This window comes from Larus michahellis, chromosome 1 (genome assembly GCF_964199755.1).
Source record: "Larus michahellis chromosome 1, bLarMic1.1, whole genome shotgun sequence".
Taxonomy (NCBI): Eukaryota; Metazoa; Chordata; class Aves; order Charadriiformes; family Laridae; genus Larus; species Larus michahellis.
This window is the reverse complement of record NC_133896.1, coordinates 166826891-166850194: the sequence shown is the minus strand read 5'-3', so window position 1 is coordinate 166850194 and position 23304 is coordinate 166826891. Positions and strand designations below refer to the sequence as shown.

Sequence of the window (23304 nt, the reverse complement as noted above, 5' to 3'; positions counted from 1 at the left end):
TATGTGAGAAATGTTGATGAAAATCTTTATAAATGCATGAATGTGTGCAATCTCATCCTGTCATTTTAATAATAAAATTGTTCTGAGAGCAGCTGCAGTACAAAACCTTCTTGCACTGTGTTTTATGGTCATGGTAAAGGGATGCGCTATCTGCATTCTGCTTCTCACTCTAATGCTATGTAAGATATTTCTGTTATTATAGTAGGGGACATAATAAATGGCAAAAATCAGTTGTGGGGGAGAAGTAGTTGGCTGCCGTTCCCAGGTGGAAGCATGCTTTGAAATCAGAAAATTGCAGCCATGTAGCCAGCGAGATGATGAAACTGTACAGTGCTGAATCACAGCCTTACCATTTGCTTTCCACAAGGCACTGAGCACAGCGCCAGTAGTACACCCCCCAAGAGGTAACTAAAGTTCCTTCTCACAAACTGTGCTATCAAAAACCGATTGTCTGACTGTGTATGCTTGGAAAATGAAATGAACCTTAGTGTTGGAGTAGCAGCACTGCTTCTAGTAGTTTAGTTAGGAAGACTCTAGGGACTTCAGCTCTTTCTTTAGCATCTGTGTAGTCCTAGTCTGAACAGGTTTGCCTTGGCCTCCGCTTCTGTAACTTATTACTGAGGTCTTCCCAAGGACAATAGGGTCGGGGCTCCTTGTAAATGAATGTTCCCTGTGGGACCCATAATGAAGAGACTGTTAACTAATTATGAGTCTGTTTGGAAGGCATTCATTTTTTAATTGACCTCAAAGCACTCAAGGAACAAAAGGAATCTGAGAAAAGATGATTTGGGTACAAGGCAAACAAATGAGTCATTTTCTTTCATGAGGTAGTTGCACAGGTTTATTGGAGTCCACTGGACATACAAGTTCTTCAAGTTCAATAGTCCGTTGATTGAAATTTGGAGAGTTGTGTCTAGTGACATAGATGTATGTTACAGACAGCTTTCCCCCCTTTCCTTCAGCTGTTGTTTTCTGTGCAAATATTGCTCCCGCCACCACTTGTCAGGCCAATATTACAGTGGAATTAATTTAAAACGTAATCTGTTTCCTTTTAGTTTGAGTAGGAAAGTTCAATTCTGAGACTTGAATGTCAGGTGCAGTTTTACAGAGGCTGCTTGCAGGGTCGTTATACCCCACAGAGAAGATAATTACAAAGTCAGAAGGAGCCTTAGGACTTTTTGGTTAGCGAACAGGTTTTGTCCAACACAATGATATTTTAATTTTCACTATGTGAGTATTGGCTGAAATTATGAAACTCACATTTCTAATCTAGTTTTAACTGCTAAATAAGTCAATGATAAATAAGTTAATACTGCTATTTGGGGTTTATCTTGGTTTCAGCTGGGACAGGGTTATTTTTTTTGTCTAGTGGTTGTTGTGTTTCAGGTCTGGTATGAAAAGAATGTCAATAATACATATTGTTTTAGTTGTTGCCAGGCAACGTTGACAGTTTTCAAGGACTTTTTTTTCAGCTTCCCATCAAAGCTGAGACGAAACCTAGACAGAACAATGGAATGGCCAATGGAATATTCTGCACCATAGATGTCATGCTCAGTATATAAATGGGTGTTGGCCAGGGGGTGGATACTCGCAATCACTGCTCATGACAGTGCCAATTCACCAGGTGGTGAGAGTTACTTGTGTCATTATTATTATTGTTGTTATTATTATTATTATTTTCCTTTTCTGATATTGTTCTATTAAACTGTCTTTATCTCAGCCCATGAGGTTTTTTTTTTCCTTTCCTCTCCTTTTCTGCCTCTTCTCCCTACCATTTTGGGGGGAAGGAGAAGGGGTGAGCAAGCAGCTGTGTGGTCTTAGCTGCTGGCTGGGGTTAAACCACACAACAGGGTTTTTTTTTAAGTTAAAGATGATTGTGAGGCAAATGCTTCTACAGCACTGTTTTCTCTTTGGATATATGAGTGACAGAAGGGTATAAGTGTATTGTAGGAGAACAGTTTTCTATAATAGAAAATTAATAATGTGATCATGAAGAGTTCTCCCGTTCTCCTGATTTCACCAATAGAGCACTTGAATTGAAAACTTCAAAAAGCAGATGTTCAGAAATACCAGCACCAATACAGAAAAATGATCCAAATCTCAAAATAGTAGGGAAGGGTTAAAGCTGAATGAGGTTTTTGTTTTAACTATATTCACGATATTTTTAAAATAATTTAAAATAATTTAAAAAATATAGAAAATTAGGTGGAAAATGTTAATTTAGAAGCAAAGCTCCACCTCTTCCAGTCCTTTAAAATTCTGAGAGGTAGGAAGCTCTGAAATGCCTAATTGCAGAACCATAGAACTGCCCAGGTTGGAAGGGACCCGACCCCAACAGATCATCTGGTCCAAGGCATAGTGGCAAAGGGAGCCTAAATGAGATTATCTAGCACCCTGTCCAATCGCATCTTGAAAACCTCCAGTGATGGAGGAACTACATCCCTGTGGGGGTTGTTCCAGTGATTGATTGTTCTCACTGTAAAAAATCTCTTTCTTGTGGTGAGATGAAACCTCTCCTGGTACAACTTCTAGTTGATGCCCCTTGTCTTCTTCATGTGGCTCCTTGTGAAGAGAGAGCCTTTGTCCTCTTTGTAGCTACTCTTTAAGTACTGGAATGCTGTGATGAGGTGCCCCTGAGCCTTCTCTTCTCCAGGGAGAAAAGACCTAACTCCTTCAGTCTTTCCCGATAGGGTACGTTCTCCAGCCCTTTGATCATCTTCATAGCCCTCCTTTGGATCCTCTCCAGTCTGTCTGCATCTTTCTTGAATTGTGGGGACTAGAATGGGATACAGTGCTCCAAGTGCAGCATGACAAGCACTAAGTGGGATGATCATGTCTCTGTCTCTGCTAGTAATGCCCCTGCTGATGCAGCCCAGTATCTGATTTGCCCTTGCTGCTCCTGCGGTGCACTACTGATTCGTGTTCAGCTTATTGTCCACCAGGAGCCCAAGTGCTTTTCAGCAAGGCTGCTCCCCAGGCACGCAGATCCTAACCTGTACTGGGCTGTTTGGTTATTCCATCCCAAGTGCAGGACTTTGCTCTCGACTTTGTTAAACTGCATACTGTTATTAAACTACACTGCCTTCTCCACAAGCGGCTGAATATGAGCAGGTTTCAAGCAGGTATTTCTAATTTTAAAGAATATGGTTAAAGGCAAAGCCCAATCACATTAATCTAATCTGCAGGCTGAAGAATGCAGAGCTATCTTCTTTTCCTTTAGGCTCTGTTGATTAATACAGGGCGACCAAGTTTGAAAGCACACCTTGGATTTGCCCCTTTTATTTATTAATATTTATTCATTGCTTGATTTATGAAGCAGTGTGGTGACTGTACGTTCCTATTCTCACCAGTCATACAGTTAGTCCTACCATTCTGTCAACAGAACAATATCAGGTTTTTTTAATTTATGATTAGGATAGAAACTATAAAATATTGACTGCCTCAGAAAGAAATGTTTCTGAAATTGTTAAACTTGCAGCATGACTCATAAAAAATTCTGGCTATGTAAAATATTTTATGTGATCATGCTCCCAGTTCTAACAATGTGACCAATGCTGGCATCAGGCGTTCAGGAAATCTGACGGTGAAATTGTTAAGGGTAATGTTATATTCCATAGGATTTATTGCTCCTTCAGATTGTATCTTCTGTGAGTAGTTACAATGCTCAAATCAGTTCTGGCACTTTGATACACTGTAGAAGCATTTGTTCAGCTTGAGAGTTGCGAGTTGCAAATTTTTAAGGAATCTTGTGAGGTTTGTAGCATGTTATGGGGACACCAAACTGCAATATATCTGAATATAAAACAAGTGCCTTATAAATTGTTTTATCACACTTCAAAGCAACATGCTAGCAGGATTGCCAAATTTAACTGCAAAACTTGCCAATTTGGATCATGTGAAGGCAGGTGTGAGATTACAGCTGTAATAGAACTGAAACTGAATACTGGTAGCTGAATTTGTAGTAGGCAATTGATTTGATTTATATAACATGAGCCACATGAGGAGAGATATGTAGGTCAGCATCTTCAGCTGGAAATGGTGGTTAGAAGAGTTGTGGTAGGTCTCTGGGAACTGCTGAGTTAATACTCACTGGCAAAATGCTGGTGCAGCATAACTACATTCTGTCAAACTTGTCTGGGGAGACACCATTTACAACAAGGAAAAACTAGTCAGTTATATCCAATGCTACTTGTGCCGTAAAAATCTTTGCTAAAATTAGCATAAGAACGTAGACCATATGGAGTTTCCCAGGGCAAGAATTGGTACATTAGCTGCGAACACATTTTCAGCCTGCAAAATACTGAAGGTGTGTAAATACACAAATCGGTGATTAAACTCCTTTTAGAGTAACAGAACAATATATTACAAAAAGCAAATGGTAAATGATCCTGTTCAGGGAAATAGAGGAAACACAATCAAATATAGCCTGCAGGGTTATTTCCAAGCAGTCTGTTATATCACAGATTTGCACAAAAGAAAAAAAAAAAAAAAGACCAAAATAAAGTACACACCCCTTAATAATAATAATAATGATAATGATAATGATAATAATTAAAAAAAAAAGCCTCTACTTTTGCTTTAAGAAAGTCGTATCTGCTTTATTTGTCCAGGAGTGAACTAACGACCTGGCAATTCTAGCATGAGTTGGAAGTTTAATAAGAACAAACACAAAATGGTAATTGCTGCTTTTAAAACAGGAAATTAAGATTAAGCGTACAGAAATGACTGTTTGTCAGAGAGTTTCCATTCAGCATTCCCGGGAAAGGGCACAAGTGTTTGTCCAAGTTGTGAGCCTTTGGAGACTGCAGCCAGTCATGGCCATTACAAACATGCTAGGGCTTATGAGCCACAATTTCTAAAGACTTCATCTTTGCAAACTGTACTTGAGCCTTTTAGGCCTACAAACACTGCATTAGACTGGAGCAATGGAAAATGCTTTTACTTTATCTATAATCTGACCTGAGCCTCCAGTGCAGGAAAGAGGAGGAGGAAAAAAATCTTGACGCACAATATGACGAATAGCACAATATTTACATTATTATTTCTTTCTACCAAAAGGCAGGGGAAGAGAGAAGAACGAGAAATGTTGTTTTTAAAAAGCTGATTATAGTTTAGCAAAGTTTTTGTGATGAAGGTGGGTGGTTAGTATAGATGATTGAGGAAGATACATCGTTAGGAGAGGAAAGCAATGAGGTAGTGTAGAAGTTGAGAGCATTTCTGATAAAGGTAACTTTCATATTTCAGCAAAGAGCCTCATGAATGAATGAAGATCCAGTGCGTTAAAAAGAAGAAACTTAATGAAAATACATGTATAAGAAATAAGTGCAGTAGGAATGTGAAAGAGTTTGTAGCAGCCGAGGTGGGAAGTTGTTTCTGTAGCAAAGAGAAAATAAGACCATAAATAAATAAGTCAAAGAAAAATTAATATTGCTACAAAAATGACTGCTATACTGAGTTCAATATGCTTTAATTTTTCAAAATACTCAGTATAACATAATGTCTTAAAAATATAAACCTGTGGCTGTTACTCACTAAGCACAGTGCCTTGATTGGCATGAAATGGTCAAGTTTTCAATTCGTAGCGATGTAAGGAGGGGGGTTAGCAAAACCTCCACCTTGGACTTCCGGAGGGCAGACTTTGGCTTGTTCAGGACACTGGTTGAGAAAGTCCCATGGCAGATAGTCCTGAAGGGCAAAGGGGTCCAGGAAGGCTGGATGCTCTTCAAGAAGGAAATCTTAAAGGCCCAGGAGCAGGCTGTCCCCAAGTGTCACAAGTCTAAAGGGCGGGGAAAATGCCCAGTATGGATGAATAAGGAACTTCTGATGGGATTTAGGAATAAAAGGAGGGTTTACTACCTTTGGAAGAAGGGACAGGCAACTCAGGAGGAGTACAGAGATCTCGTTAGGTTATACAGAGAGAAAATTAGGAAGGCAAAAGCCCAGCTGGAGCTCAACTTGGCCACTAACATTAAAGACAACAAAAAAAGTTTTTATAAATACATCAACAAAAAGAGAGCCAGGGGGAATCTCCATCCCTTACTGGATGCGGGGGGGAAAGATGCAACCAAGGATGAGGAGAAGGCTGCGATACTTAATACCTTCTTTGCCTCCGTCTTCAATAGTCAGACCAGCTATCCCCAGGGTGCTCAGCCTCCTGAGCTGGAAGATAGGGATGGAGAGCAGAACAACCGACTCATAATCCAGGAGGAAGTAGTCAATGATCTGCTTCTGCACCTAGACACACGTAAGTCTATGGGGCCGGATGGGATTCACCCAAGAGTACTCAGGGAGCTGGCGGAAGAGCTCACCAAGCCTCTCTCCATCATTTATCAACAATCCTGGTCAACAGGGCAGGTACCAGATGACTGGAGGGTGGCTAATGTGGCGTCCATCTAAAGAACAGTCGGAAGGAGGATCCAGGGAACTACAGGCCTGTCAGCCTGACCTCGGTACCAGGAAAGATCATGGAGAGGATCATCTTGAGTGAGCTCTCAGAGCAAGTGCAGGGCAGCCAAGGGATCAGGGCCAGCCAGCATGGGATTAGGAAAGGGAGGTCCTGCGTAACCAACCTGATCTCTTTCTGTGACCATGTGACCCACCTTCTGGATGCAGGGAAGGCTGTGGACGTTGTCTATCTGGACTTTGGTAAGGCCTTTGACACTGTCCCCCACAGCATTCTCCTGGAGAAGCTGGCGAATCATGGCATAGACAAGTGTACTCTTCGCTGGGTTAAAACCTGGCTGGGTGGCTGTGCCCAGAGAGTTGTGATTAATGGGGTGAAATCCTCTTGGCGGCCGGTCACCAGTGGTGTCTCTCAGGGCTCAGTTTTGGGGCCAGTTTTGTTTAATATCTTTATCAATGATCTGGATGAGGGGATTGAGTGCACCCTCAGTAAGTTTGCAGCTGACACCAAACTAGGTGGGAGTGTTGATCTGCTTGAGGGTAGGAAGGCTCTACAGAGTGACCTGGACAGGCTGGATCAATGGGCCAAGGCCAACTGTATGAGGTTTAATAAGGCCAAGTGCCGGGTCCTGCATTTCGGTCACAACAACCCCAAGCAACACTACAGGCTTGGGGAAGAGTGGCTGGAAAGCTGCCCAGCAGAAAAGGACCTGGGGATGCTGGTGGACAGACAGCTTAACAGGAGCCAGCAGTGTGCCCAGGTGGCCAAGAAGGCCAACAGCATTCTGGCTTGTATCAGGAATAGCGTGGCCAGCAGGAGCAGGGAAGTGATCGTGCCTCTGTATTCAGCACTGGTGAGGCCCCACCTCGAGTCCTGTGTTCAGTTCTGGGCCCCTCTGTGCAAGAGGGACATTGAAGTGCTGGAGCTTGTCCAGAGGAGAGCTACCAGGCTGGTGAGGGGTCTGGAGACCAGGTCATATGAGGAGAGGCTGAGGGAGCTGGGCATGTTTAGCTTGGAGAAGAGGAGGCTGAGGGGAGACCTCATTGCCCTCTACAGCTACCTGAAAGGAGGTTGGAGAGAGGTGGGTGTTGGCCTCTTCTCCCAAGTGAATAATGACAGGACCAGAGGAAATGGTCTGAAGTTGTGGCAGGGGAGGTTTAGATTAGATATTAGGAAGAATTACTTTACTGAAAGAGTGGTCAGGCACTGGAACAGCCTGCCCAGGGAGGTGGTTGAGTCGCCATCCCTAGAGGTGTTTAAGAAACGTCTAGATGTGGCACTTCAGGGCATGCTCTATGTAGGGGTTTTTTTTGTGTGTGTATGGTTGGACTCAATGATCTCAAAGGCCCTTTCCAACCATGAAGATTCTATGATTCTATGATTCTATTAGTTCAGTTGATAGTCTGGCAATTACAAAAAAAAGAGCCAGATAGAAGAGAAAAAAACCCAAACTTGAAATTAACAGAGGAAGGAAAACTGAATTTTATAAAAATTCTCGACTGCAATAGCACTAGAGGACATTATCATTATTGAAAGCATAAAATACCACTGTAGCTGAAACTGGGACAGTAGCTCTACCCAGTGCTTTCCAATGAGCAAAACCCCGTGGGGTTTATTGAGGAAGGGGGTTACAAACTTTACGGACAGGGTATGGTTTTTTAATTTAATCAAGCACACAGCACTGCTTCTTATAACAGAATATGTCATCTTTCCTTGTCTTTCTGACATCTAATAAAAACTCAGAACATTACTGTTACTAAAATAGTGTTTGCTGTGTTTTATTATGATACCTCCGCAGTCACGTTACCTGTTGAATAGTTTCAGTTTAATGTGACAGCGATGTAGAGGGTAAGGCAACAATTATTTTGCTGCTATCATTTATGTTTGACAGCAGCCAGCTCACCAGTCCCCGTATGTGTTGTTTATGGCTTAGATGCGCAATTTTGAGAATGGAGAGGAATTAATTTACTGTGTTGGGAGGGTGTAGTAGACACAGGAAACAATCCTTGCAATATTTTGATGGTCATGGGGCATGTCCTTTTCCAGGTTTATACAGTGTTTTATATCATGGTGGTTTCGGACATGACTGGGACTTGTAGGTAGTACTGCCTAAAAGTAACTGATAATAATGAAATGATCTTTCCTGGAGATGTATAGCTGTGAGCTTTTAGAAAGTCTTGAGACTGCTAAAAGAAATCTCACGGCATTATAGTTCACATATTATGAACTCTTGCAGAAATAACAAATTAAGATGAAGGTGATGGGTCAGGGTTGAAATTTCAAATTAAACGACTTCATTCAAAAACTGAAACAAAAAATAGAATAAGAGGAGGGCAAACTGAGGACAATGTTTATTCTAAGCATGTGCAAACCTCTTTTTGATGCTGTTTTCAAAATGATGTAGCAGCTAAATATATTATGCCCCTGGGAAGCATAAACCTTAGGGCCTGATTCTCCTCACTACATAATAAGAATGGTGAAAAGTAGCCTTAAAGTAGGTATAAATTGCATTTAAATCTTCTTTACGGCTCAGCAGTGGTAGAAAGGAGCCTCGGTATAAATGAGAATCAGGTCCCCAGTATTTATTTAACCCTTGGGCTTTGTATATCATTTTATTTGCACCTTTAAGAGATTTGCAGAGGGATTTTTAATCAGGATTCGGTGTACAGAAAGCTAACTGTTTTCATTGCCTTACAAGTAACTTCAATCACAGAGGCAGATCATTCTTTTTATTTCTCAAGAGGGGATGGTAGAATTTCCTGCCTTAGTACAAACTGAGCTAAATGTTTCTGACACTCATAGTACAGTGTCAATTGGAAATTCACATTTCATGTAATAACAGCCCATTTTAATTTCATGAGCTAAAGAATTGGTTTCCACTTGCAAATTGTACCGAAGAAAGCAATATTGTCAGAAGAACTGGCACAGTGCTTCAAGAGATAAATCTATTGAATTAAATAAGAGGCTTTCATTACCTTTTACATTGCATTTCCATATAACACAAGCATTAATTAAACTCTTCATTGCCTTCTCCTACTCAGCAGAGCACTTGCTCGGTCTGACAAGAAATGCTGCCCAAGAAAACATTGGGCACCCAAACACAGTCATTAAAATGCACTTACTCAAGCAGAAGGGAAGGAAGAGTAGAAGGGGAGAACGTTTTGGCGCATTTGGGCAAGTGGGACCTATCTACAGAAATACATAATTTGTGTATTTTGGGTTTTGACAGCAAGACAGCTCTGATAACTTGTAACAGGTCATCTCACTGGGTATTTGTCCAGGCATTTTGAAGACAAACAGAAAGCAAGCAATTGTCTTTGAATTTTTAAGTGTACGTCTGCTTATGAGGAAACACTTTTGGTGTGAGACAGTTCCATTTTTTGAAGTATCAAAACAACTCTGCAAAGTGTGTCTCCCCTCCTGTGTGAGGAATGCCCAGCTATGGCAAACTTGCTGATACAGATTCGAAGTCTTCACAATCAAGTAGTCAATCCTTAAAGAGCCCTTTGGGCAACCCACCTTCCTGAACTGAAAAGACATCACGTATATTTGATTCTGACACATTTCTCTCTGTGTTCGTATATTTCTAATTCCTTTTTTCTTGTGATTCCAGGGGAACATTTGAGAATCTGCCCTCAGGAATATACATGTTGCACCTCAGAAATGGAGGACAAGTTAAGCCAACAAAGCAAACTGGAGTTTGAAAACTTAGTGGAGGAGACAAGTCACTTTGTACGCACAACTTTTGTATCCCGGCACAAGAAGTTTGACGGTAGGCTGGATATAATTTACTTATTTTCAAGGTTATGGGATTTAAAAGTCAGTAATCCATAATAAATTCCAATGTTCTTTTCTTTACAATTAGATACCACATTTGCAGTTGTCAGTTTGGCTAAGATAAGGGTTAACTTACAGCTGGTATGCTTATCAGCCTTGTGAGTATTGCCTTTAATTACAATGACATCAAGAATCCGACTGTTAAGCGCCTGCAGGCTTGGCTAATGTTGAAAAAAGAGATTAGATATGCACAGAGAGGTTTATAATTTTTGTCCCCTAGTTTCAAATGCAAAATTTAGGTTTGCAATTATGTTCACTGTTGCAAGATGAACTGTGTATCTCCCATGATTTTTGTTATTGCAAAGCAGGTTTTTTTGTAGTCTGCCTTCTTGTAGCCTTATAGCTGTAGTTTTTTCCTGTATGATTTTCTTGTGATGTACAGAGTCTCTTAGAGAGCTTCTGCCTTGCAAACACTAAGTCTTCAGGTGCATTTGAGAGAGATTGTCATGCAAGCCACTTAAGCAGTATTGAACACATCTTTTATACCTAGAAAGAATTGACAAGGACAGTTTGGGGTTTTTATTTGTTTCTAATCAGTACTCCAATCTCTTCTGGTCCTCAGCCTTTGAAAGATCTTTGTAAGATCAAGGGTTCATTGTCACAATTTGCTAAATGCTTGTCTTTAATAATGAACATTAAGCAGTTTTTATGCTTGTGTCTGTATTTAGGAGTCACACTGTATTGAGCTTTTCTCATAAACTGCAGATTAGCAAAGAGTAAAAGAGCTTCAGATTATTCAGGCATGGCTTTATCTAAATGCAAAATCTGTATTTGTGTTGAAAGTGTCCCCCTGAGCATTTCTGCATGTGTGTAAGGTGAAAAGGGTCTGGCATGAAGAGGTGTAAATCGGCATTGCAAAGAGGATTGCAGAGCCTCATCTTTGCATGTAGGTAGAAAGCCTGCAAACAGGTGCAGTAAAGCTGCCTGACCCCAGGTAACAGGGCACAATTCACACGTGTAGGAGAATGGTGAAAAGGTTATCCCTGACTTTGGAAGCTTACTTCGAAACTCTGAGGTTGCATTCGGAAAAAAGTGAAGATGTCTCTTAACTCCTTAGGGTAATTCTGTATCATTTTCTTTATCCAATTAAAGATTTTTTTTTTCTAATATTGAATCTTGCAATATGACAAAGAAGGGAAGATGATGTTAAGGGATATGGTGTAAGGGAGAACTTTGTAGAGTGGGGTTGATGGTTGGACTCAATGATCCCAGGGGTCTTTTCCAACCTAAATGATTCTATGATGCTATGATTCTATGAATTATAAAAGGAAGGTAATGGGAGATGTATAATATGAAGAGGAACTGAAGAAAAGCCCCCAGCAGAAGATCAGATGCTGATATAATTTATAAAGTGTTAGTCCTTGGAAGCACTGCGCTGTGGCTGACTGTGTTGCGCTCTGCATTGTGATGGCTTCCCTTTTTAATGTGAATTTGGAACCTCTGTGTAGTGGACTTGAAAGACCTAAAAAAAAAAAATCCAGAAGTTGTGTGCAGTATTGCAAGATGAGTATGCAAGCAGAAATTTCAAAACATTTCAAACCATCTATGGCACATACAGGTTTTTTCTCTTTTTCTAGAAGGACACCAGGATGATCACTGGTGTTCCGCGAGCAGCACAGTTGACTGAAAACACTGGGCTAATTGACCACAGAGCTCAGGTGGCACCTTACTAATTCTTTGGCAACTTGAGGCCTTTTTATATTGCGAAGAACTTAAGCACATTATGGCTTTTTCAGCAACCTGAAATTCTGCATCTTAATATTGATGGTAAGGGATATAGCTGAAAGTTACTGACCTGTTGCAAATGCTGCATTCTGGCATTCTTATGGATCTGCTCTGCAGGATGTTGGATTAAATGACTAAGTGGTTTCTTCTGGCTTATCATTGAGGTTTTAAAGGGAATTTGCAATGTGAAGTCCTGTCAAAGAGTGTTGTATGCTTTCAGTATTTTAATGCTATTCTAAAACTATTCAAAAGTTGTTAGCTTATATGGAAAAAACTGCTTAGACTTTCTAGAAGGGCAAATAAACTAATGGAAAAATATATTCACCTAGTAGGCTGTCTTTCAGTATAAAACCAGCCAGATTTGTTGTAATTTAAAATGGGATGATGCTTTTCGGTATAAAGCAAGTATTGGATTGTTAGATTGTTAGTTTTAACTCTTTCAGAATAATTTTTTTGTTTTGTTTTGTTTTAATTTGGTACTTCGGTTGCACGAGGGAGTTCTGATACATGATTCTGCCATTTGATGCTAGTACAACACAAATAACAAAACAAATACAGCCAATTGTGATGATTTTGTGGAAGCTGTGTGCAGGACCTGCGTTTATCAAGAGCAGCATATCTAAGCAATAACAGAATGTATGAACACTTAAGTAATGTTGAGATAGAGAGTATACAAGCATTGCTCCCCTGAGGAGTTAATTTAAACTAGTGTTGCTGCCAACCTCTTTGTTTGTGCAGACATTTATGTAATTTTGCAAACTCTTGAAAAGGGCATGGAAGGTCTTGTAGATTTTTGCGATATTTTTTCTGCCGTACCAGGCATGTCTTAGGGTAATGCGACATTAGACTTTCTAGGGGTATGTGAACTCTTTGTTGAATTATGATCTGACCTTTATATGCCTTGCCATTCTTATCTTACTTGCTCTCTGTCCCACAACCGTACACTTAAGCATAGATGGAATGATTTTATGAGTTCCATTTTGGGAGGTAATTTGAGGCCTGTTTTCCTTTACAGGATTTTGCCCCAGATTCCTGTTCATGATGTAACCTACAAGGAAACTCAATCTGCTGTAATTTAAAAATTGTTTCTTTAGCCTCTGGTAAGACACACATTCTTACACAGAATCACAGACTCAGAGTATGGCTGAGAAGTGAAAGCACCTCTGGAGATGGCCTAGTCATCCCCCCTGTTCAAAGCAGGGTCAGCTACCGCAGGTTGCCCAGGAGCATATGCAGCCACAATTTAAATGTCTCCATGAGTGGAGACCACAGCCTCTTTGGGCAACTTGTGCCAGTGTTTGACCATCCTCACAGTAAAAAAGTGTTTTCTTGTGTTTAGGTGGAATTTCCTGGTCTTTTTTTTTAATTTGTGCCCATTGCTTCTTGTCCTGCCACTGGGCTCTATTGTGAAGAGCCTGGCTCCATATTTAGTCTCCCCAGCAGATATTTATACACATCATCGAGATCCCCCTGAGCCTTCTCTTCTCCGGGTTGAACAGTCCCAGCTCTCTCAGCTTCTGCTCACGTGAGAGATGTGTCCTTACACACATGATGTAAGGTCCAGTCCTTACATCATTTTACTGCCCTTTGCTGGACTTGCACTGGTATGTCCCTCTCTCTCTTGTACTGGGAAGCCCAGACCTGAACCCAGCACTCCAAATGTGGCCTTACCAATGCTGAGCTGAGAGGAAGGGGAGCTGAGAGGAAGGTTCACCTCCCTCAGGCTACTGGCAGTGTTCCTACATCATTTCTATGTCAATTTTATATTTCATTTTACCTGAAGTGCAGTACTTTCCAAATCTCTACAAGAACTAATTTCTGTAATAACTGTAAGCAGGAGAAGCCAAATATGAAATTCATAACAGAGAACTTTAGAAATTATTAAACATATTGGAACCAGCTGTGATCAGAGGAAAAGATGCCTTTCTTTTAACTGGCAATCAGTTCTTGCATCCTAAAGCCCTGTACAACCTTACTCATTTCTTATTCATTCGTCCTCCACATTTTTAAGGGTCTGTCACTATGTTGGGACTTTTAACTTCTCCATTCTTCTAGATTCACTGTTTCCTAAGTGTTTTAATCCTCATAATATGTTAGGTTCAAAGATGTCTCAGAACCAGAGGTCTGACAGTAGTATTTTTTCATTTTGTTTCCGTATTCTAGACAATCACTGTGAATTAGCAGGAGTCACTACACAACATAATACCAGCTGCCAGTTATTTCTTGGCTGAGCCTTATGTGCAGATGTTTACATCTGTATTGCCCCCATCTGTATATTTGCCATTGCATTGCCATACTGGCCGGTCATTTTTAAAAATCAGTGTCTGGAATTTCACTAATGGGTGCGTGAGAATCCAGAGAATCTTCTCTTGAGAATCTTGCCTAAGAAAGCAAGCCTTAAAGTGAGAAAAAATCCTTTGAAACAGTAGGTTCACAATGTTCCTAGCAAAGAATGCAATACCTGTTTCAGCAATGGGACTCACAAACCCTTCCAAAATCTAGGAAAAGGAATAAAAACCCCTTCCGGCAGACAGGAAAAACACAGGAAGTGAAGAGTTCCAGCAGATACAGATTTTTCTTTTAGTTCAAGGCTTTAGGTAGGACTAATCCAAATAAGCAGCTGTGTAATGATCAGCTGTTTCCTGTTCCTAGCAATGGACAAGCTATCATACTTTAATACTTGGGCCCCCACTGTATACCTCAAAGCAGCTTGAAATATATTATGCTCAGAGTGTAGCTGTTATAGTATCATCTTATTATCACCGATTCCCTTGCATAGTGGCATTGCTGAGCAGCTGTTTCACAGACAAGCCAATTTCTTTTAAGTATCGCTCCATCAGCAGCCGAAACCAGCCCTACCGGAAAGTTTTGTCATGAATGTTAATGAAGAGACAAGTAGCTGTTCCATGACGTTTTCTCACTAATCCTGTGAATAACTATAGGAAAATTATATCAAATAATTTTAATTTAAGCTAAATAGGTCTGAACCTAACAAAAGGGACACTGTCTCCTCATTCTCATTAAAAAAGTACAGTAGTAGTCTTGGTAATGGTGTTGAAAATGAAAGAATGTCTAAGAATAGCTGTTATGAACTCGAATGGATATGGATAGCCTTCAGCGGAATGTGTGAGGCATGATGCCGTTTAAGGAAAATAACCTGAGTAGCGTAAGAACCAATCTGCAGCTGCATTAATCTATCTTACAGGGTCATCATTCCCCATGCTCCTTTTTTTCCAGTCTAGGAGAACAGTGATCCATACCCATTAGTGCTGCTTATATTTCTTACAGTCATTACCAGCAGTAGCAGCGTAAATTACAGGGCAGGGAAGAAAGTTTTAAAGATAATCCCCCAAAACAATACCTTCAAGAATAGCTAGCATCACAGACACCCTGTGTTCCCTTTTGTTTTCTCGCACAATTTATGAAAGAACTTGGAGAAAAATAGTGGTTTTGAATCGTTCCTTGATATTAGAGCTGACAAAAATGTGTTTTGTGAAGCTGCTTTCCAGCAAAGTAAGAAGTCTTCAATGAGATGCACTCGTGTAGCCAGGTATATCTCATTAAACTTGGCAAAAAAAACCCCGTGGAAAGTGAAATAAGGGAGATGCTGGAAGTCAGAATGCACTGAGATTCAGTTGCATGGCCAGTGCAAGTCTTCTGCCCTCTGCTTTCCCCTCCTCCCACCCTTGCTGCCCAGCCTGATAGCCCAGCTGGAGCCCACAGCTCGTACCTGGAGCTGCACTGACCTCTGTGGACTTCTGCAGAAGAGGGGGAGTGCAACAGCAGAGGAGCCCATTTGCACACTGGTGCTGTCATGGGCAGCAGGTGAAGGATGGACTTTCAGCAGGATGTTTTTTTGTGTGCTTTGCTTACTTTGAATGTGAATGTGAATGTGAAACGGCACGGTTTTCACAGCAAGATTTTTGTTCTGTTTCTTTGGTTTTCAGAAGCAGGGAATCAGAAAGATCTGCCTTTTCCACAGAGCTGTTTGGGAGGCAGGAGGCTTCTAAGGAGTGTGAGAAAGTCAAACAGATACAGCATAATCTGTGTACCTTATGCAACTACTCATATTATTCTAGTGCTGCCATGTCTGTGACAGAACATAGGTTCCACTATAGGAAAGCTATGATAACAGATATTTTGGGTTTTAGTTCTGGGCAAGGTGGTGGTGTCTTGTTTTGTTTTCTTTGTTTGTGTTACAAGATTTCAGTGTCACTTTGCAATGTGTTTCCCATCAAATGCAAAATCCGTTGCTGGACAGGTGGATTTTTAAAACTCCACAACTGTTCGGCTGTAACAGCGCTAGCAGGACCACAGTTTCCGTATAATTCATCTACTGTTTTAACACACTACATAACTTCTGCACTTGCCAAAATACAGGCCTTAGAGCAGTTAGAAGCCTTAAAAAGAGGTAACATCTGCTGGCTTGTAGTATGTAACTGCTTGCAAGCCTTCATTGGACATCTGGTGCAAGTTTCTAAACTTTACAGAGTTTGTTGACAAAAGATTCCTTACCTTACATTTGACAGGAAACATTAATTTGAAGACAAAATATTCTATACCTGCTCCACGTCCTATCAGAACTGATAATAGCCTAAGAGGAATCTCTACTGCCTACAAACTATTTCAGGGTCTAATCCCATAAAATTTGCACTGAGATTACTGCTTATCATTGTTTCTCATATTATTTAAAAATTTTTTTGTAAATTACATTAGATAAAAAATAAATTATTTTAAAAAAAAATAACAAAAAGAGGAGAAGCAGCAAGCCTACAAGCTTGGAAAGGAAGAGCTGGACGAGTAGTAAGAACAGTTTCCAGACAGAGGTGCAAATTCCTGTAACCTAGTCAAGTCCTGTACCGAAAGGCACCGCTGTGGGAACTGGTGTCTTCTGCACGCTTCCTGCAGCTGGAAGTGCACTTTGTACATTTGGATGGCTTGCTCTCTCTGCTCTTCCGCAGCTTCATTTTCTAAGTGCAGCTGGTCAGTGGAGCGTGTAAACTTCTAACCAGCTGCATCAGGTTTATGAAGCTGCAAAGCAAAGGAGAAACTGCTACCGTGTGCTGGAACAGGTGGACATGACCCACTCTCAAATGAATCTCATTGGAAAGCATGTTGTCCAGGTATAGCCAAATCCAAACAGGCTTTGAGGAAAGGCAGGGATCCAGTGTTTTTCCTTTTAAACAGAAAGCAGAATTTGCCTTGCTGAACTACGTGAAAGGGGGTTGTAAAGACGTGGAGGTCGGTCTCTTCTCCCAAGTGATGAACGATAGGGCAAGAGGAAACGGCCTCAAGTTGTGCTAGGGGAGGTTTAGACTGGATATTAGGAAAAATTTTTACACTGAAAGGGTTATTAAGCATTGGAACAGGCTGCCCAGGGAAGAGGTTGGGCCACCATCCCTGAAGGTATTTAAAAGATGGGTAGACACAGTGCTTAGAGATATGGTTTAGTGATGGTTTTTGTCAGAGTTAGGTTGATGGCTGGACTCGATGATCTGAAAGGTCCCTTCCAACCTAGGGGATTCTATGAATTCTATGATTCTATGATGAGATTTCCACGGTGTAGGGCACTCCTGTATGTTCCCTTGGTAGCTGATAGGGAATGATAGGTTCAAGTCATGCTAGTCTAAAGTTTATACCTCAAATAGGTCAGGAAAAATGTCTCCCTGAAGTCCTTATTTCTCTATATTGATTAGAGAGGGTGTTTAGTTCAGACATAGATGCCTATACTGTGGACTTACTTAAACATTAGTTCAGATAAATTCCACCCCAAGGAAGGGAATAAAGGAGTGAAACATCTAAAATACGCTTGATGGCCTCTTTGTGCTTTATTTGCCTCCTTTGCAAAAGTTATCCTTTGTTTTTTTCTGTAGCATTTTGTTGGGAAAAAGACATTAAAAATATTAAGGCAAGTAAGCACTGTGATGCTTAGTTATTGTCTTATGCTGGTTGAAAAAAACGCTGTCCTGTTGAATTCAAATGACATTTAATCTTCACTGAAGCTCTGAATAGTCCTTTTAATATTTTATGATGAAAATTGTTTTCTGAATGTAAGTGTCCAAGCCTTAAAAATACTAACCCATAAGTAAAATTACTGATTTACAAATACTAAAAATCGTGTGATTGCAGATGCTTATATGCATATGGACAAGAATCGGATTAATAAGGACTCAGTCTCAAGTCCATAACATTGATGAAAGATGTCAGTCTTCTGACGATCAGCTTTCAGAGGCTCTGTTACCCAAACCTGATTCTTACTGTGAAGGCAAGTGCTCACCTGACACAGAGCAAGGACAAAACCATGCTGTAAGAATCAACAATAGGGACTGTATTTAAAACCAAGCTACAAAACAAGGATATTCATATGCAGTGTCAGCACCCTGGGAACTGTAGCCTTATCATTTCTCATTTGTTGTCCTCGACCCTCATTACATGCAGAAATACTATTTTTTAGATTAATCTCTCGGCTGCAATACACAGGCATTGTTGTCTTTTTTGCTGCCCTTCTTTTCTTAGTTCTTTTGCCTGTGTGTCCGAACAACTGGCAAATTAAAAGCAAACTTAAAATAGTATATCATGAAAAGGATCCTGGAATATTTGAAAAATTATTTAGTGGATCTCTACTTACCTAAAAGAGTTTTTAGTTTCCTTTTTTCCTTTACCTCTGCTCTGTGGTTTATCATAAAAATATGGAAATTACTCTTCTGGGATGAATGTCACAGGAATGTCTCTCTTAGCAGTAGGATCTTTTAGGGAGAGAAGGGAACTATATGCCTACGTGCCATAAGAAAACTTTTAGAGATAGTTTAAAAATAGGCATATTAAGGTCAACTTGCGCTATACTTCGTGGTAATTATGAACATTGCATATATAAATCAGAGCTACTTGATCTTCAGGGAGAAGATAGGAAAGATGTGGCACATGGGTATTGCTTCTGAAGTCTTCCCCGCTTGCTATACATTAGCTCTCGTAGCTGAGAGGTAAAAATAAAGACACGCTGCCCACGCTCCCATAGTGCAATCTAGCTGTTTGTCTGTGTAGGTGTTGGGAGAAAGGAGTAGCAACTGGTGTCTGTGTGGGCAGCCCCACTCGATGCTGGTGAGGGATGACAAATGCTGTGCGGGCAAGCTGGTTAGAGTAACACCACGCTTGCAACCCAACTGTTGTTAGATGTGACACCGCTGTGACTAGTGCAGTTGCTGCTGGCCAAACTGCTACAGACGAAATAAAAGCAGACCCGCAAGCTGTAAGCCCTACTAGATTATGCGTATTGCAGGGTTTCTTGCTTGTTGGTACTGTGCATGAACATTCAGGTATCGTTTCTGAAATCTTGGGCTCAATAGATAGAGGCACCTATATAATTGAAATGTTCCACTTTTCCTGAATATATTGGAACACTAAATTTCACTGATTCTCCATAAATGTTTTGATGGATTCTTTTTCTGCATATTACTGATACAGTTTCCACTCTTTCACTTCTTGGGATATTTACATAAATCGGGATCTTTATTTTCAACTTGCCCATCTTTTCCAAGTTAAACTGAAATGGTTTTGCTTAATGTGTTTACTGTATATGCATCACATGCTCACTTTACTCTAGGGTACGCATAGATTAATTTATGAGTTTTATCAGAAATATACTCCCATCTTCTTCTAGTTGTAACCTGAGTGAGTGCTTTATGCATTTAGGATGATTTATCACTGAAATGTCAGCTGAATATTTCAGCAATGTGCAAGTCCGTTGCCTATCATTAGCAGCAGTGATATTGTAAGGGCAATGCATAAAGCAGGAGATTAGCTGAGAAAAGGAGAGAGAGGTAAGACCAAAAATACTGTGCCATCAGCTATCTCTTATATGACAATGATCATGTAAAGAACAGCATATGTCTTACAAGAGCGATCTTAGGTGGGTAACTTGGTGCACCTTTTGTGGAAGCTACTTTCACATAAGCGGAGAGACAGATGGTGGACACCATTGCTACTTGAAGTGTGCTTTGAAGGTATACCGACAATTTTAATAAAATTAACAACAAACATTAAGGCATGAAACATATCTTCTTTAATATATGTCAGGTTATTAATTTAACATCCTTTGGTGACATTTTTTACTGTGAATTGATACTTTTTTTGCGGTGTCATGGGAACATCTAGAAGCCATTTGCTATTTCTGAGTTAGAAAATTAATCAACACACAGCTAAAAGGCTGTCCTTGCTCTTGAAGAGCTACTCTTCCAGTGAAAAAATTAGACATATGTGAAGCAGGAAGGAGGTGAAAACAGCTCATTTCAGTAATGTAGGGTATTTTCAGTCAATGAAATCTCAGCAAAATCATGGCCAAAAAAAGGCAACAGGAGGTAGCTGTTGAGTACTAACTTCAGTGAGTGGGTACAATGTATGTGATTTTTTTTTTTTACTCTTATAAGAGCAACTTGACTAAGCCAGTACTAAAACTGCGCTGTGGAAATAAATTCGGTTGTTGTCTGCTTTTTCCTTCTTCTCACATGGAAGCATTTTCATAGGGGTGTGCAGCTTAAACAAGGCATCAATTTTTACATTCTTGTATAAAAGTTGAATCAAAGTTTGGTAACATCAGGGAGTAACCACTGGAAGATGAGGTGATCTTTTCTTGGTGTGAACTAGGTTTTGGAGCATGTAAAATCTCTAGAGAGGAGAAATATGACAAACTTGCATGTGAAGGAATACAGACTAGGAAATCTACTATTTCCTAAGGGCAATTAAGACTAAGCAAATAATGAATGTTTGGGTTGTTTAATTTTCAAAAACTGGGAGCGAATGCTTGAAGAAAACACTTTGTTTCAATCACCACACAAAGGAAGAAGCAAGACTTGAAGTTGAAATAGTAGAAAAGTAGTGGTTTTTTGGTGTCTACTTTTTATATCTCCATAACGTTCCTGGCACTCCTACAAGTAAATAACATATTCATTTAAGCTCTCATTAAATAACTTGCAGGGGGACCTGCCTCACCTCCTCTGGTTCCTAATGAAGTTTCAGTACTGGCTATGAGCTGAAGGTATTTCTAGGCTGTGAGGAGTGGATCCCGGAGTCTCAGACATCTCAGGATAGTTTTTGGGCTCTAGCCAAACTGAAGTAGCTGAGATCTACTGCCTGGTGAAAAGAGCTACAGCTAGTGGAGAGCTGCAGCCGTGAAATTAGTCTTGCTTTCAGGGCGATGCCCAGAAGCCATCTTTTCCCTGTATGTAGTCTATCTTTGAGATTCAGCTTCCTATTTTGACAACAAAACATACATGATCCGATATTTTAAAAGGCCACTGTGCACCTGTAAGCATGTTGGTATTCAGCCCTAAAAGTTACGATTTATTTATTCACACGTTGGATTTTAAGTCTAATTAAAGTTATACAGGCTTGATCATTCTCACATAATTTTTATCATCAGGAGAGGAGATTCTTTTTGTTTGTTTCTACTAGCTGGAAACTTGAACCAGTGAAAATCCCATGTTTAGTGAGATTCATCACATTATCACACGGTCCAGTTTTGCCACATTAACCCGGAATCTGATAATTCTTGGAGTTTACTTTTTAGATTCTTCTTCTAGCAATGCAATCAATGGGAATGGTGACATCCGAGATAGAGGCAACCTTCTGCTAAATCAACCAACCTTCTTAACTACTCTCCATTTGTATAGTGCACCCTATACCACATGTGGCATTTTTCTGTGCCAATGTGGAGCTTGAAGTGCCGTGTGTGAAAAATCACAGCGTCATGAGAACCGTTTGGAGATAGGAAAGCTTAAATGGAGAGTTTAGTGACGCTAGTAACAGCTTTCCAAATAGGCTATTGAGGTATACCCAACATCACACATCCCTGTCTCTAGCATGCTTCCTGGGATTTGGTCTCGAAATGCCATTAAGAAATGGCAATCCTCCAACACATCCCTCCTTAACCACTCTTCTAAAGTTTTGGCATAGCCATCATTTTATCAATGCCAATTATTAAGACATTGTAAAGATCCAATTTCATTCTGTTCGTTCTATTGACTTAAAGACATTATTTATCAGATACACAGTTGTACTATTTAATTATCAATCAATCCATGCCTATGTCACACTGTTTACACTGATCATAGGTATATCTCCAAATGCCAATAAGTGGACTGAAACAAATAAATTAGTATTCTGTGGAAGCTTGCATCCAAACTGAAGTTATTTTAGTGTGCTACATTTTTTTTCAGCAGTCCACTGCCAGAGACTAGCTTCTCAAGCAAGCTGTATGGTGACATAATTAAAGATAGGGATAAAATAAAATGCCTTGCAGCATAGGGATCCCTACATGACAGCTTCTGTGTTAAATAAAAATGAGATGTTAAATATCAAGTGATCATTAAGGAAATTTAAATTAAGAATTTATACAGCTCTCATACTGGAAATCGCCCTACAACAGACTTTTCTTCCCCCCACAGTTTATAGTCATGATATCACACTTCTTGAATAACTACGGGCATATCTTTAGAATTTTTAGCAGTTTCAGTGTCATGCAATCTCTGTATAGATGTGATCATTGGATCAGGACCTGCCTTATTAAATCTGCATACCTTTGTATAAGTACTTCTTTTCATTCCAAAGCAAAATGTCAGGAAAATAGGAGAGGCTTTGGAAAGTGAAAGAGAAACAGAAAAAAGTTTTCAAGTGGCCCTTTAATGATGCTTCTTGTGGAAGGAAAGTACTGCTGGTCTGAGGAGTCTGAGTATACCTGAATTTTATTTTTCTCTGATTTTATATAGTTCTTTAAAAGGAAAAATATATTAGTGTTAGTTTAAAGTAATAATTGACCAGTTCTAACAACAGACCCAGAGAGACACTACTATTCTTGCCAGGATAATATCATGCTTAACTGTTCACAGGAAAGCCTAAAAGCATAGGGATTTATTTGGATTTTCTAGCATCTTACATTCCTACGTTCTCTTCCTTAATGTGACTGGTTTTTTGAACTCCTGTCTTTCATATGCACTGAAATCCATGACTAGAAAAATCCCTGTTCAATTCTTAGCCCAAGGATAAGTATGTGCTGGACCCAAATATACACAGGCTTAATGCCAGACCTTTGCATGGGGATCAATTGCATTTCCAGCTAATGCATAAGATAAAATGCGGCAAGCCAAAGCAACGTTGTGCCCACCACTTTTAAAAAAGCACTTGGAAATAAAACTCCTTATCCTCACCTTCACCTGGGCTACGCTCATGATTTATGTAGTTACATTGCTGAGAGATGTGTTTCTCTAGCGAGATCTGGTTTTCTACTTACGCATCAGTAGGTTGCTTGCTGAAACTTTGTCACTGTTGTAGCGGTGTGCCTAGGAGGA

General features: G+C 40.1%; 1 protein-coding gene across 2 annotated transcripts in view; it reads left to right on the top strand.

Annotated features, from left to right (window-relative positions):
- The window catches only part of GPC6 (glypican 6), a 779374-nt gene that overhangs the window by 233506 nt on the left and 522564 nt on the right, over window positions 1-23304 (top strand). For both annotated transcript variants that reach the window (XM_074563067.1, XM_074563077.1), the window contains exon 2: window positions 10017-10175. In XM_074563067.1, coding sequence (XP_074419168.1) covers window positions 10017-10175 — 159 coding nt within the window. The remainder of the gene's footprint in view (window positions 1-10016; window positions 10176-23304) is intronic.